The sequence below is a fragment of the Mobula hypostoma genome, chromosome 7, assembly GCF_963921235.1.
Source record: "Mobula hypostoma chromosome 7, sMobHyp1.1, whole genome shotgun sequence".
Classification (NCBI taxonomy): domain Eukaryota; kingdom Metazoa; phylum Chordata; class Chondrichthyes; order Myliobatiformes; family Myliobatidae; genus Mobula; species Mobula hypostoma.
Window position 1 is genome coordinate 153,458,884 of NC_086103.1, and position 16,792 is coordinate 153,475,675.

General features: G+C 39.5%; 1 protein-coding gene across 4 annotated transcripts in view; it reads left to right on the top strand.

Annotated features, from left to right (window-relative positions):
- The window catches only part of nbeaa (neurobeachin a), an 868,656-nt gene that overhangs the window by 757,149 nt on the left and 94,715 nt on the right, over window positions 1-16,792 (top strand). For all 4 annotated transcript variants that reach the window (XM_063054331.1, XM_063054330.1, XM_063054328.1 and 1 more), the window contains one exon: window positions 10,937-11,089. In XM_063054331.1, coding sequence (XP_062910401.1) covers window positions 10,937-11,089 — 153 coding nt within the window. The remainder of the gene's footprint in view (window positions 1-10,936; window positions 11,090-16,792) is intronic.

The following is a 16,792-nucleotide window of genomic DNA, read 5'->3' on the forward strand; positions in this document are numbered from 1 at the left end:
AGGCTGTGGGAGCTTGTGAAGGTTCCTCCGTGTTTTGATGGTCAAAGCGAGTGTAGAAGGCATTGAGCTCATCGGAAAATAAAGCCTTGTTGTCACCTACTTTGCATGGTTTCACTTTGTAAGAGACAATAGCATTCAAGCCCTGCCATACTTGTTGAGCATCCTTCAGTGATTCAAGTTTATTCAAGAATTGCCACTTTGCCCATGAGATGGTTTTCAGGAGATCGTACCTGGAATTGGATACTTTGCCTGGTCACATGCTTGTCTAAATGCCTCTTAAAATGCCTTTTACATTCTGTATGTTCTAAGAAAATGCAATCTGCCAATATCCTTTAGTGTGTTATTGTTTCCTTTATACTGTAACTTACAGTATATACAGTGGTCATAGACTTAAACAGACTGATTTGCTGCTAAAACAGGAAAGTAGAATTTGAAGTCCAGAGACATTGTCTTTACTGATTCTATTTAAATACAAAGGCAGTGTAGATTAGCTTCACTTCTTCAGTAGGCTTTGATATCTCACCTTGGAAATATCATCCGCTGGGGAGCTTAGTTGGACCCAACGTAATTTGGCCTCTCATTGGCACAAGGAGCAACAATATATTTTCAGTTTAAGGTGATGTGTGCCTTGAAGGACAACATGTGGGTGGTAGTATTCCCATGCTGAAACTTGTTTCTTTTGAATAGAGTTACTTAGCTATGGATACCACAGTTTTAGTATAGCCTGACTAAAAGCAAAGGTAAAAACAAAGTCACCACAAATGAATCTGATCTTCTACTGACTGGTGTGCTACCAGTCAGCTACGCTTGAATCATGCTACTTATTTCAGAGAGCTCCATCGCACAGGCTTGCATGGGGAGGCTAAGGTCCAACATTGCACCGGGCTTTGATGGTTGGTGACGATTATCCCAAGTTCAGTAATTGTGAGAACTGGCATTGAATATTAGTGACTGTCTTTGAGATTGACAAACATTCAATAATTAGTTTAAGCTGTAAGTAATGGAAGTACTGAACATCATTCCATTTGCTTGAAAGCAATTAAATGCATTTAACTGCAAATTATCTGAACCTAATCAAACATTTTACTTGCCATTTCATAATTGCTGCAAATGCAGTTTAAGTAATACAGTTTTAGCAGGCAAACTTCCCAGTCTGTATGTTGGGAACCAAAGAACTCTGTACACCCCAATGGACTCAATGAGAAGCCCACCCATGTAGCAGAGGGGCTGCCACTTAGCTGAAGCAGAAGACTCCATTTAAGTCTGTGTTTTGGAGTGCCAGGCTTCCACAGTTGAGTACTTTAAAGCCAGAGCAGATTTGACAGCTTTTAAGTGGAAAATCTGCCACCATATAAATGTCATTAAAATATGAACTACATACAAGAAAGGTATAAAATTATTATGGTCCTGCTGGTGTTGATTTAATATTTTTTCCCATTGCAACAAAACACAGCTGGAATGGCATTTGTCCTCAATGTGTCATATTGTTGTAGTTCAGTCCAATGGTAACTTGCCTCAGGCAGTTAATTAACCATTTATGACAAGTTTATTTTAAATGCAGCTTGTTCCTTAAGCCTTTTTCTTGTCATTTGCTGCCTGTGTCCAGTGATGTTGTAAATCACTGCATCCATCTTAAGTATGTTTCTTTATGTGTTTGTCCTGTTTGTGCATTTCAGATGGATTGTGAAAATAACAATTGTGCATAAATATTTTAGTGTACATATGTGTACATGTTTTTATGATTATATTGATTGAAATTACAGGTAATTCTGGAATCTGATCAAAAGAATTATTTGAAATTCGATCTTCCAGATCCCAAAATTGGGCAAGAGTCTATGTTTTACAGTCTTTCTTTATTAATCCTGGTCTCCTTCTGTGGTAATGAGTGCAAGCTGGGAAAAGAGTGGCTGTTAGTAAGATGACCTTTCAGGAAACAATTCACCCAGAAAAGACCTTAGCTGGACCAGTTGGCTTCATACTGATTTTTTTTAAATGTAATAACTAGCAAGGGAACACAATGCAGGCATCATTTCTTTTATAGTTTAAAAAAAGCTTTTCAAGGTAATTGCTATGTTGTCAAAGCCTCTGTTGGCTTCGCCAGTTTCACAAAATGCCATTAAATCTGTGGAATTAACACAGTTGATGGAGAGGGTTTCTGAATGATTTGCCAGTCCATAATGGTATTTTCCAGAGTTAATGGGTTGCAAGGGAAGAGAAGCTAGAAAAATATGGCATTTTTAAAAGTTTGCAGTAAATTAGAGAAGTGGAAACATATGTTTAGGATTTTGTTTCATTGTACAGCCATAATAACAATGTGTTATGGTAATAGTAGAATGTAATATTAAATATTAGTTAAAGTCACTTGTGTAGCTAAATATTCTTTGTTGACACTTCTCATAAATTTAATTTGTTTAATTTAGTTATATGTCCTTTTTCTTTCCCTGACCATCCCTGTTCTTAAACCGAGTTTGACAAAATCTTATGTTAGTAGAATATTCATAATGTATACCTGACCTGGAGCTTTGACTTATTTCACATGTTATTGAATATCACCTAATGTTATATGAAGGAAAAATGTGCATTAAATGGTAATAAAGAGAGTTTATGTGATTAATTTAAACTAACTATATTTTCATTGTGATAAATAGATCCTTTGTAGGAAAGCTGGAGGAAGCTATTTTGTTTCTAATAATTAAGAAAGCCTTTCTTACATCATATTCCTGGCACATTAGAGGACTGAAGTATCAAATTTAATTGGTTACTTTAGTGACTGTAGTGATTTTTTTTTACATTTTTCTACCCCCGTGCCCTGAGAAAAGCCGACTTAGAATCAGATTTCAAGAAGAGTGTCATCCATTTTGATCATGTTACACATTTCGGTGCCTTAATGCTTGTAACGATGTAATCTGGTGAATTTAATCTGTTGCTAGGATTTGTGAAATTGGAGGCTTCAGGCTGTATTTTTTTAAAGCTGGATCTTGTTAGCATATTAGTAAAGGAAAACTGCAGTATGTTTATATTTCAGATGTGTTTAATTGAAATCAGGATGATCATTTTAGTGGTGATTACTGCACTTTTCTGAAGATGGTAAAAAGTGAAGCAAATTAAATTATGACAAATAAGAGAGCATAAACAAAATGGTTTATTAATGGATTATGATGTGATTTGTTAAAAAGCATATTACTGTTGTAAGTTTTAGTTCTCTATGTTGCTGCAGTTAATAAGTAAACTCTAATTTCTAGTTTTACAACTTTTCTATGTGCATCAAAGTGGCTTTTAGCACCCTGAAGCTATCAGCTATGCTCCAGTTACATGCACCCTTGCTGTAGAGTTCTGAGACTTGAAGATGAAATCTGTTCAAGATGGTGCAGATATGTGACCTCTGTTGAGGTCATGGCTCAGCTTTAGTGTTTTTTTCAGTATATTTTGGGTTTATGGGGATAGTTTAGGGGACAGAGAGGGGTGTTACAGGTCACATTAGAGTTGAGGGACAGGGGAAATGTGAAAATAGAGGACAGGCTGGAGTCTTAAACCTCTGCACCCTGTTTGAAGACCTAGAACATTGACATTGGACATCGGTGGGCCAGGCCAGAATGTCCAGTCAGATATTGGACCAGCAGACCAGCGTGGATGAATGCTGGTGTCCCCCCGGCACCCCCCACCTGGGGTCAGTAAGTTGTCATGGGTTCCGGAGTCCGAGTTCTATGTAGGCAGGAAGAACTCCTGGGTTCACAAAAAATTGAGATCAGAGTTCGAGGCCAAGTGTTTAGGGTTCTTCATTGGCAGGTTCGTAGTTTAGGACCTGGTGTTTAGTGGTCGGTGGATACTTGGGTCAATGCTAAAGATCAAAGCCCAGGGGTTGAATCAGAAATCTGAAATTTGAGACCTTTTGGCCAGAATCCTGGGTCTGCGAACCTCTGCAATGTCTTAGTGTCTGAGTCCAAATCCAAGTACGAATCTGAACCACAGAACACCAAAGAAGACGGCCTCTTTTGGGGCTAGAGGTGTGTACAGTAAATGTGCATGGGTGAGAGAGAGGAGTGGGGCTTGTTTTATTGTTGTTGTTTTGTTGTGTTCCATGTCATTCTACCAAGCATTGTGCGGCTACCTCCAGCAGATACTTGAGAACTATGGTTGTTAACACAAATGATGCATTTCACTGTATGTTTCAATATACACTTAATAAATAAACTTGAATCTTGAAAATCTTGCTGGCAATCCATTGCATTGCTGAAGTAGTGCTGTGCTATCAAAGGTTCCACCTTTCAGAAGAAACACTAAACCCAGAATTCTTCTGCTGTAAGATAAATTAAATGTTTCCATTTCATGGTGCCAAAGAAGAGAATGTGAGTTATCTCCAGTGCACTGGTTGCTTCACTCAGCATTATGGAAAAAGTGGAAAAGATCAGTCGACGTTTCGGGCCGGAACCCTTCGTCAGGACCGGCCCGAAACGTCGCCTGATCTTTTCCACGGATGCTGCCCGACCTGCTGAGTTCCTCCAGCGTGTTGTGAGTGTTGCTTTGACCCCAGCATCTGCAGATTATCTTGTGTTGGCATGTATGATGATGTGAGCATCACCGAATTGTTGCTGAAAGAAGATTGTGGCTGGAAGCTTAATGCATTGTATCGAAAGGACAGACAGGTAGGCAGTGGCGATGGTGTGGCTCTGTTGGTTAAAAATTAAATCAAATCCTTAGAAAGAGGTTACATTAGATTGGAAAGTGCAGAATCATTGTGCGTAGAGATAAGAAACCACAAGGATAAAAAGACCCTGATGGGAGTTATATACAAACCTCTGAACAGTGGCAAAGATCTGGCCTACAAATTACAACAGGAGATAGATAATGCACGTGAAAAGGGCAATGTTACGATAGTCACGGGAGGTTTCAATATGCAAGTAGATTGGGAAAATCAGGTTGGTGTTGGATCCCAAGAGGTGTGATTTGTGGCATTGGATCCCAAGAGAGGAAATTTGTAGAATGCCTACAAGATGGCTTTTTAGAGCAGTTTGTGGTTGAGCCCACTAGGGGATCAGCTATTCTGGGTTGGGTGTTGTACAATGAACTGGAATTGATTAGAGAGCTTAGGGTAAAGGAAGTCTTAGGTGCCAGTGATCATAATATGATAGAATTCATCCTGCAATTTGAGAAAGAGAAACTGAAGTCAGATGTATCAATATTACAGTGGAGGAAAGGGAATTACAGAGGCATCAGAAAAAAGCTGGCCAAAATTGATTGGAAGGGGACACCAGCAGGGATGACATCAGAGCAGCAATGGCTGGAGTTTCTGGAAGCAATTCAGAAGGCACAGGATAGATACATCCCAAAGAAGATCACTTTTTTAACCACTCACGTAATTTAGCAATTCATTTAGATATATTTAGCTGCTGCTCACATCAAGATAATGCAGACTGAAGCCAGCATATTATGGCGCTTTTCTGCAGCTCACAGATAGATGAGATTATGAACATCATCTTCACAGGGCCAACCCATGGATGAAGTCTGACAGCCATGCACACTGGAGAATGGCAGGCTTGATTGAAGGTCTGTGTGAAATGTCAAAGGGCATAGACCGGTCCAGCCTCTGTGTTGTACAAGTCTTTGCAGTGAGCCAAGTACTTATCCTTTCCTTGATAATAAAGGCAGCTGGCTTTGTTTTAGGATATGCAGGCTTAGTCCACCAGTGTCTGATGGTTGAGATATCAGATACCACCATAACACAGGCAGAAGGTACCCAACATATGGTTGTTATGTGGAAGCTCAAACTTGCAAGTTCAGACTGTAGTCCTGGAAACCAAAATAACTTTAAGAGTACAATGTCATTTAATTGATCTGTTTTCAGAGAAGTTAAACATAGAAACATAGAGATCTACAACACCTTACAGGCCCATCGGCCCACAATGTTGTGCCGACCATGTAACCTACTCTAGAAACAGCCTAGAATTTCCCTGCCACATAGCCCTCTAGTTAGTAGGATTGTGAAGTATAACCCTCATGAACAGGAAAAATTATTTGCTACTGTTCTCTTTCCAAATATTAGCATTCTCAACCTCATCAGTCCACTGTGTGCCTTCTGATGCCTCTCAGCCAGTTAGCCTAGATGGCTGGGGCTCATATTAAGAACAGTCCAGCTGAAGTCAGTGTATTATTGGTTTCATCTTTAAGTCCACTTCCACTTGTCATGAGTAGTGCCAGATTTAAAAGGCAAGCGGGATCTGTCCAGACTTTCTGCTGAGTTTGCGTTTGATTGGGTTATTGCTTATCAAGGGCCAATAAAAAGAAGTTAGGTTAAGCAGAGTGGCCTTTGTTGGAGTGGATTGTGATAGAATAGGGAATTGTGGCTTTTACTCAAGAGGCTTCAGCAAGAAGAAGCAGAAGCCAAGTTCAGGAGGCCATTTTAGGTTGGCCATTCTGTGAGTGGGCCAGTATAAGAGTCTGTGGTCGGAGGCTTTGGCCTGAGAGGTTTTGGCAAGGAAGTGCAGGTTAGTTAACTAAAAAAATGCCAAATTGCAACAAATTAAATAAAATAGGGATGCAGGATCAGTTGACGAGTTTCATCTGCATGATGTGAAAGCTGGTGGACCCCACGGTGGTTCCCGATGACCACATCTGCAAAAGTGTTGTTTGCTCAAGGAAATCAGTTTCAAAGTTGATGGCCTAGAATCTAAGCTCTGATACTTCAGGGAGGGTAAGAATTACTTAGATGTTGTGTCCCATTAAATTAATTATTTCAAATTCAGTTTGTGGCCAGGGATAGGAGGGTGTGATTGCGAGTGAGACATGTTTGGAGATCCAAAAGTTAGTGCTGGAAGAGCCTCAGCCCTTGAGCTTGCCCAACAAGTCTGAGATTGATGCTCCTTGTGAGGATGAGAGTTGAGGCTGTAGAAAGAATGAGCAATCTAACCGTAGCACCATGGTTCATGGAGCCATTTAAGGGGTGGGGGGGGCGTGGAAGAAGAAAAATGCAGTTACTTTGGGGATCAGAGGAATAATCATAATCAGAGGAATAGACATAATAGTCTGTCACCAGGATCAAGAGTCCCAGAGGCTGTGTTGCCTGCCTGGTACCCAGGTTTAGGACGCCTCGCCTGACCTGCGGAGCAATTTGGAGTGGGAAGGGAAAGATCCAGTTGCTCTGGTCCATATGATACCAACAACATAGGAAGAACAAGGAAAGACGTTCTGTTGAGGGAATTTGAGAAGCTAGGAACTAAGTTAAAATGCGGAACAAAAAAGATCAGGGAAATGTGTGGCTTAAAGATTGATGTGGGAGAAATGGGTTTGAATTTTATTTATTTATTTAGAGGTACAGAGTGGAATAGGCCCTTCTGGCCCTTTGAACTATACCACCCAGCAATCACTGATAATCCCAACGTAACCCTAACCTCATCGTGGGACAATTTATAATGACCAGTTAACTGGTACGTCTTTGGATTTGTGGGCATTGGGACTAGTATTGGAGAAGGAGGGAGCTGTTCTGATATGACAGACTCCATTTGAACCATGCTGGCAAATCGCATAACTGAGGCTGTTGTTAGGACTTTAACTAAATAGCATGGGTGGGTTCAACAGCTTTGAAAACTACGGATAAAGTAAAAACTGAAGGAGAGTGCAGGAGAGGTTACTGAAGTCTCCAGAATAAACAATAAGACAAATACTTTAGAAAGTGATAAAACTTAAATTTCATGCAACATGGAGATAAAATTGAGAAGAAGGGTGGTGAATCCAGGACTGAAGCTGTTGTATCAGAATGCACACAATAAGATAGATGATTCTGTAGCACAGTAAGAAATTGGAAGATAAAATGTGGTCATCACAGGTTTGTGGTTGGAAGATCACATCTGGGCGCTGTGAACGAGCTAAAAGAGGGGGCATAGAATATAGCAAAAATTAGTGAGAAGCTAGAGGATTGGGAAGCCTTTAAAAACCAACAGAATCTGACTAAAAATGGGTGATAAGGAGAGAAAAGATGAAATATGAAGTCAAGCTAGCCAATAACATAAAAGAGGATAACAAAAGTTACTTTTCAGATATGTAAATAGTAAAAGAGAAGTAAGAGTAAGCATCGGACCACTGGAGAAGTAATAATGAGAGACAAAGAAATGGCAGTTCAACTGAAAGAGTATTTTGTGTCAGGATTCATGGTGGAATGCACCAGCAACATACCAGAAATTCAAAAGTGTCAGGAGGCAGAAGTGACTGTAGTCACTACCACTGAGGAGAAAATGCTTTGGAAGCTGAATGGACTGAAGGTAGATCATAACCTGGACTAGATGGACTACACACAGGGTTCTGAAAGAGACCACATTTGAAGTATTGAGAGATGTTTTGGGCCCCATATCTAAAAAAGCATTTGCTGGCATTGGAGAGGGTCCAAAAAGAGGTTTACAAGAATGATCCTAGGAATGATGGGGTTAATGTATGATGAGCATTTCATGGCTCTGCCTATACTCACAGGAGTTTGGAAGAATGAGGGGGAGGGTAGAATCTCATTGAAACCTACCATATATTGAAAGGCCTACCAAGAGTGGATTTGGAGAGGATGTTACCAATAATAGCAGAGTCTAGGACCAGAGGGCATAGCATCGGAATAGGACATTCTTTAGAACAGAGATGAGAAGAAATTTCTTTAGCCAGAAATTAGTGAATCTCATTGTCACAGACAGCTGAGGAGGCCGAGTCACTGGATATGTTTAAAGCAGTAATTGATCTGTTCTTTATTAGCAAGGGTGCCAAAGATTATGGGGAAAAGGAAAGAGAATGGGCTCAAGAGGGAAGATAAATCAGCGAAGATTGAATGGCAGATTAAGCCTGCAGTTTTTTCTGCATCTTGTAAATCATAGAAAAATATTAGGAGTTTGAAGAGTTGAGAGACACATTTCAGTTAAATTTCTGGTTAATAGTTATGCATCCACACCCACCCACCACACATCGTTCTCTCCCCCTCACGATGTTGATGCTCGTGTGATGGCTATTGCCTATCAAGAGAAACTGATTTGATAATAACTCTTAAGAATTGTTCATTCTTAGAACTTGTGTAATATGATTCATATTTTAACAGGCCCATGGGAGGATATTTCCCATGTCTAAAGAATCTAGAACTAAGTGTTGCGGCTCAAAATAAGGATGGACCATTTGGAATTGAGATGAAGAAACATTTCTTCACCCAAAGCGTGGTATATCTTTGGATTTGTCTCCCCTGCAGAGCTGTGAAAACAGATGAATAGTTTGCTTGAGGGTTAGGAAAATAGGATGGCAAATGGTGTTGAGGTGAAAGTTCAGGCATAATCTTGTTGAGTGGAAGAATGGGCCTGTGGACTCAGATGACCTGTTCCTGCTCCTATTTCTTATGTTCTTATGTGAATGTTGGTTGTTATTTATTAGTTTATAGCTTCCCTTATATTCAGTGCATTTAGTAATTTCTTGATATATGAAGTGAATCATAATGGCTGTCACCTGTGATAGCGGGATCAAAAGGAATTATCTGTTCAACACATCAGCATAAAGATAATTACGGATTATTTTGCACTCATGGTCTGGATTCTGTCATCAATGAGGTTGTTGGCTTATGCATCTACATGGGGCCTTTCTCTAATTCTCTTCTTTGTTTTATCTTCCTGTTATATCTTGTTATCTTCATTTCATGATCTGCACAATGTGGTACACATTATTGTCTGTAAAGTGATATACCTCAACATTACAACAATTATTATATACTCTACCAATGATACTGGTAATGTTAACTTTACATTTGATGGGCAAAAGTCAATGCTAACTCATTTACTTTGAAGTAATTTTGCCAGAAAATTTGATATCAATTGTCTTGTAGATTATGAACAGTGAATGTTTTATTTTAAATTCATGGTATTTTGAATGCTCATAAGTTCAAGAATTGCATTGTGTGTTTTCTGTGCTGCTAGAAGTAGAAATTTAAATTATGAAATAGCTTTGTGGTGAATATTTCTTTGGTAATTATATGGAAGCTTTTACAACAACTTCTGATTCATAAAACTTGTATTGCAAAATGCTAATTTCAAGTTTCCTTTTAACATTTTAATGTAAAAATATATTGCTAATTAGCAATTAAATTTAATCTCCTTTTAGATTTTGAGAATATATGTCTGATGGCATGTGATGAGTTTTCTGCACAGAGAGGATATCCATAATAAGAGGTTCACTTTAGAACAGGAGGCCTGCTTACATGTCAAATGTTGGTATTTTTAATTTATTTATTTGGAAACACAGTGCAGGTCAGGCCCTTCCAGCCCAACGAGTTACGCCGTCCGGCAACCCACCTATTTAATCCTGGCCTAATCACAGGACAATTTACAGTGAACAATTAACCTACTAGGTGGGAGGAAACTACCCAGGGGAAACCCATGTGCACACAGGAAGAAGGTACAGACTTTCTAACAGAGGATGCCAAAATCGAACTCTTAAGAACTCCGATGCCCTGTGTTTCCACCAGTGTGCTGAAATTATACCCAGATTTAATTATCATTACTGTGAATAGCACAGTATATTAATCAATTTCTCATGGCATTACTATTGAAGGAGTCAACACAAGCTGCAGTATTCAAGGAGGGTAATATTAGAGGAGAAGTGAGAAAAAGATGCTAAGAATGATTGAGTAGATATTGTCAAAAAAGTGTACCAGTCTATAAGAGACTAGTCTATATATATATAGAATCAACTGATAGAACATCTCTTAATTAGACACTTGTAATACATTTTATTGCACAAATCAGTTCATCAGATTGGGCAATTTCTTTTGGTCTGTATATTTGTTAACATATTATTCAATATGGTCTGGTTTTCCTAATGATCTGATCAGTTGTATCTAAACATAATTGTGATAATTGAAATGGTTTATGCTCATAAAGAAATTGTGAAATCTGTTATTCAACTATTTCTCTTTTGTCTCTTTCTTAACCAGGAACTAATTCCAGAATTCTACTATTTACCTGAAATGTTTGTGAACAGTAATAATTACAATCTTGGCATCCGAGAGGATGGAGCAGTTGTTTCTGATGTTGAGCTTCCACTATGGGCAAAGAAGCCAGAGGATTTTGTTCGTATTAACAGAATGGTAAGAGAGAAATCTGCCTGCACTGGGCTGTAGACATTTCCCAGAGCTTTATTCATGTAACCTTATTAGAACTAAGTGTTCAATGCTAACATAATTTTTGTCTGACCCCGATGATGTCACCAAAGGACTGAAGCAGCGAGTATCCCTGATAATGTTACTTGATTGTTGGGCTCATCAATCATAATTTACCACTTTTAAAAAGCCTTGCACAGATGTGCATCTGCTGTACTACTCAGCCATTTAGTCCTAGCAGGCTCAATAGTACAAATTCAACCTGTGCATTGTAGGTTGGCTACAGAAAACGAAATCTGAGATTTCTGAGTTTATTCTTCAAGTCACATTCATTCTAACTTATCATTAAAAATAATAACTTTGCGATACAGTATTTAACTATTTATTTAATATACTGATTGTATTTTTGAACAACATGCTGTTTCTTTTGATTTTGATCAAAGAGTTCTAGTCACACACCAAATTCCTATCTGAATTACATCAGTGCCTATCGCAAAATAATAAACCTCTTTGCATGATTTGATGCTAGGTCAGCTGCATCCAATGTGAGGTCAAAGTACATTTGACCTGTGCTTCGAACTGTCAAACTAGATGAAGTAGTTATTAAGCAGTTAAAAATATTTTTCTGTTATTTATTACAATACAGCAGTCTCCACTAAAGACTTCCAATTAAGAAGTATATAGTGCCCAGGTTTGGTGTCTTCACTGTTACCAAGGCGAGGGAGATGCATGTTCCAACCCTTTGAAAATGTTGGTTATTAGAAGATGAGTGATTGTAGTCTATTATGTTTCAGCTGTCACTCTCCATAAATTTTTCCTGTAGGGTAGCTCTTGTGTTTGTTCACTGTCTACCCTTGGCTTACAGATCAAATTACTATCCCTCCATCATAGAACAAGTTTTATTCTAAAATTCTAATGCGTAAGTGCCAAGGTTCCAACAATAACACCCTGCATTCTGAGTAAATTGCATAATTAATGATATACTAATATGCTTGTATTTTACTGAAGTACCAAGATTAGGATAATTTTATTACACAGCAAACAGAACATAATTTATTGCAAAAATAGCATTAATATGGCATATATCATCTTACCCATATTCCAAAACCCCTCACACACATTGAGAAACTTCAAAAGTGTAAAAGCTAATGCAATGTAGAAAATGCACAACTAATATCATTAAAGAAAATTGGTATAATACCCTTCTTAGCCAGTTATTAGGGTTGAGGCTACCTTGGTACCACTATGGGTTCTGAAGTGCTGTGGTATTCTAGCCTCTCTCTGATGTGAAACAAGTGGTACTTTATGAGGCAGATTGATTGGTAGTTTGGGAGGAGGTGCCCACTTTCTGCCTTTTACGCTATGCTTCTTTGTGCTCCTGACAAATGCATTCAGGAATCTCAATGCTATCTCACAAAGTTTTTCTTTTCCATTTGAATGGTCATGGACCAATGATTCCCAGGAGCCCATGTTTTACAAGGAGCCTTTGAGGACATTATTTTTTTTTCGCTATTCAACTGGTAATCTCTTTCTGTATCAAAATAGAGTAAAGGAGTCAGCTGTGATGCAAAACAATGACAATCCCAGCCCATCAGAGTAACTAGGTTATTAATGTAGGGGATTTTGGCCTGGAAGAAGATGCTGATGTTTCTTTTTATCCTACCAGTGGATATGATTGACTTTGTGAAGACAACATCGGTATTAGATTACTCTGTTTTCAAGTGTCTACTGTGAACAGTTGAGATCATAAACTGTAGAGAAAGGCATGGGTCTCTGATGATCGCTAGGCTATCAGCTTGTAAACAGTTGGAGGTGTTGATCTTTATGCACTATTTTCCTTAGGCAGTCAAAGGCTGTGGTGATGGATTGAAGGTGATGGTGAATTTCATATTTAATGTCTGCTTTGGTGCAGAGGTGACTCCTAAGAAATAGTGGAAGAGTTTCTAGGGTCTATTTATGAACCTTTATTGTCAGAGTAGTATACCAGAGGCAAGTTCATAGAGGGAATTTTATATTGCAAGCGTTTAGTGTATGGCCCCTTCTATCATACAGTGCATGAATTGACCATGATGGGGACTTCAGTCGTTGAATATATACACTTGCAAATGTTGATTGAATACCACTGTTCAATGACGGAAATTGGGTTTGCCTTGGTTTTGGAATGAAAACATAGTAGTTTGAATGGTTTGTCTTTTGTCCTGTGACCTTGACCTCCAATGCAGTGGGAAACTTGCTGGAGGTAAGTTCATAAGAAAATGAGAAATAGAGCAGAATGAGGAGAAATTAAACAGCGTGAGCCTAGACTCTCTTGAGAAATGAGAATGATCTCATTGAACCAGACAGAATGCTTGAGGGTCTTGAAAAGGCAGATGTAGTTCTGATGTTTCCCCTGGCTAGGAAATTAAAATCAGGGATCAAGGTTTCAAAATAAGAGGTCAGCCATTCAGGAGTTAGATGAGAAGACACTTCTTCACAGGAGTTAGATGAGAAGACATTTCTTCACCTGTATGGTGTGAATGTGTGGAATTCTGTATGCACAAGGACTGTGGAAGCTCAATTACTGGCCATGTTCAAGCAAGAGATCATTGGAACCTTTTTGATATTAAGGGAATTGTGGGATATAGGATTAGGACAGAAATCTGGTGATAGGATAAGGGATCAGCCTTAACCTCCTAACTCAACAGCAAAAGTGCTGTCAACTGAACTTTTAAGGCAAGGTTACCTTCTGGAGAGGCTGACTATCAGAGGAGATGTTAATCTGATATTCAGATTGCTGTTGAAGCAGTTGTAAGAGATATTAGAGCACAAGGGTGTTATGGCTGGTGTCCAGGTTGAGACTTATACTTCAATTTACATTATTTATTTTTAAAAATCCCATCCATATCAAATTGAAGCATCCTGATACAAATAATTGCCACCTTTTATGCATTCCAAAATAAATGTAAACTGTTTTAGAAGTTATAGATAATTGTGAAATCATTGATATGAGGATTTTTTCCTCTATCCATAAGTCCATAAGACATAGAAGCAGAATTAGGCCATTTGGCCCATCAGGTCTGCTCCACCATTCAATCATGGCTGATCCTTTTCTCCCCTTCCTCAGCCCCAACACTCCAGCCTTCTCCCCATAACCTTTGATGCCATGTTCAATCAAGAGTCTATCAAGCTCTGCCTTAAATACACCCAATGATTGTGGTAACAAATTCTATAAATTCACCACACTCTGGCTGAAGAAATTTCTTCATATCTCTGTTTTTAAATGGACGCCCATCTATCCTGACGCTGTGCCCTCTTGTCCTAGACTCCCCCGCCATGGAAAACATCCTTTCCACATCTACTCTGAGATGGATTCTTAGAGCAGCTTGTACTGGAGCCTACCAGGGAGAAGGCAATTCTGGATTTAGTGTTGTGTAATGAACCGGATTTGATAAGGGAACTCAAGGTAAAGGAGCCATTAGGAGATAGTGACCATAATATGATAAGTTTTAATCTACAATCTGAGAGGGAGAAGGGAAAATCAGAAGTGTCAGTATTACAGTTGAACAAAAGGGACTATGGAGCAATGAGGGAGGAGCTGGCCAGAGTTGACTGGAAAGATACCCTAGCAGGGATGACAGTGGAACAACAATGGCAGGTATTTCTGGGAATAATGCAGAAGGTGCAGGATCAGTTCATTCCAAAGAGGAAGAAAGATTCTAAGGGGAGTAAGGGGTGACCGTGGCTGACAAGGGAAGTCAAGGACGGTATAAAAATGAAAGAGAAAAAGTATCACAGAGCAAAGATGAGCAGGAAGCCAGAGGATTGGGAAACTTTTAAAGAGCAACAGAGGATAACTAAAAAGGCAATACGGAGAGAAAAGATGAGATACGAAGGTAATCTAGCCAAGAATATAAAGGAGGATAGTAAAAGCTTCTTTAGGTATGTGAAGAGGAAAAAATTAGTTAAGACCAAAGTTGGGCCCTTGAAGACAGAAACAGGTGTATTTATTATGGGGAACAAGGAAATGGCAGAGGAGTTGAACAGGTACTTTGGATCTGTCTTTACTACAGAAGACACAAACAACCTCCAGATGTAATACTGGCCAGAGGACCTAGGGTAACGGAGGAACTGAAGGAAATTCACATTAGGCAGAAAATGGTGTTGGATAGACTGATGGACTAAAGGCTGATAAATCCCCAGGGCCTGATGGTCTGCACCCCAGGGTACTCAAGAAGGTGGCTCTAGAAATCGTAGATGCATTGGTAATCATTTCCCAATGTTCTATAGATTCAGGATCAGTTCCTGAGGACTGGAGGGTAGCTAATGTTATCCCACGGTTTAAGAAAGGAGGGAGAGAGAAAACAGGGAATTATAGACCAGTTAGCCTGACATCAGTGGTGGGGAAGATGCTGGAGTCAATTATAAAAAACGAAATAGCGGCACATTTGGATAGCAGTAACAGAATTGGTCCGAGTCAGCATGGATTTACGAAGCGGAAATCATGCTTGACTAATCTTCTGGAATTTTTTGAGGATGTAACTATAAAAATGGACAAGGGAAAGCCAGTGAATGTAGTGTACCTGGACTTCCAGAAAGCCTTTGATAAGATCTCACATAGGAGATTAGTGGGCAAAATTAGAGCACATGGTATTGGGGGTAGGGTACTAACATGGATAGAAAATTGGTTGGCAGACAGGAAACAAAGAGTAGGGATTAATGGGTCCCTTTCAGAATGGCAGACAGTGATTAGTGGGGTACCGCAAGGCTCGGTGCTGGGACCGCAGCTATTTACAATATACATTAATGATTTAGATGAGGGAATTAAAAGTAACATTAGCAAATTTGCGGATGTCACAAAGCTGGGTGGCAGTGTGAAATGTGCGGAGGATGTTATGAGAATGCAGGGTGACTTGGACAGGTTGGGTGAGTGGGCAGATGCATGGCAGATGTAGTTTAACGTGGATAAGTGTGAGGTTATCCACTTTGGTGGCAAAAACAGGAAGGCTGATTACTATCTGAATGGTGTCAAGTTAGGAAAAGGGGAAGTGCAATGAGATCTAGGTGTCCTTGTTCATCAGTCACTGAAAGTAAGCATGCAGGTACAGCAGGCGGTGAAGAAAGCTAATGGCATGTTGGCCTTCATAACAAAGGGAGTTGTGTATAGGAGCAAAGAGGTCCTTCTGCAGTTGTACAGTGCCCTGGTGAGACTACACCTGGAGTATTGTGTATAGTTTTGGTCTCCAAGTTTGAGGAAGGACATTCTTGCTATTGAGGGAGTGCAGCGTAGGTTCACGAGGTTAATTCCCGGGATGGCGGGACTGCCATATGTTGAAAGATTGGAGCGACTGGGCTTGTATACACTGGAATTTAGAAGGATGAGAGGGGATCTGATTGAAACATATAAGATTATTAAGGGATTGGACACACTAGAGGCAGGAAACATGTTCCCGATGTTGGGGGAGTCCAGAACTAGAGGCCACAGTTTGAGAGTAAGGGGTAGGCCATTTAGTATGGAGTGGAGGAAAAATTTTTTCACCCAGAGAGATGTGGATCTGTGGAATGCTCTACCTCAGAAGTCAGTGGAGGCCAATTCTCTGGATGCTTTCAAGAAAGAGTTAGATAGAGCTCTTAATGATAGCGGAGTCAAGGGATATGGGGAGAAGGCAGGAACGGGATACTGATTGTGGATGATCAGCCATGATCACAGTGAAT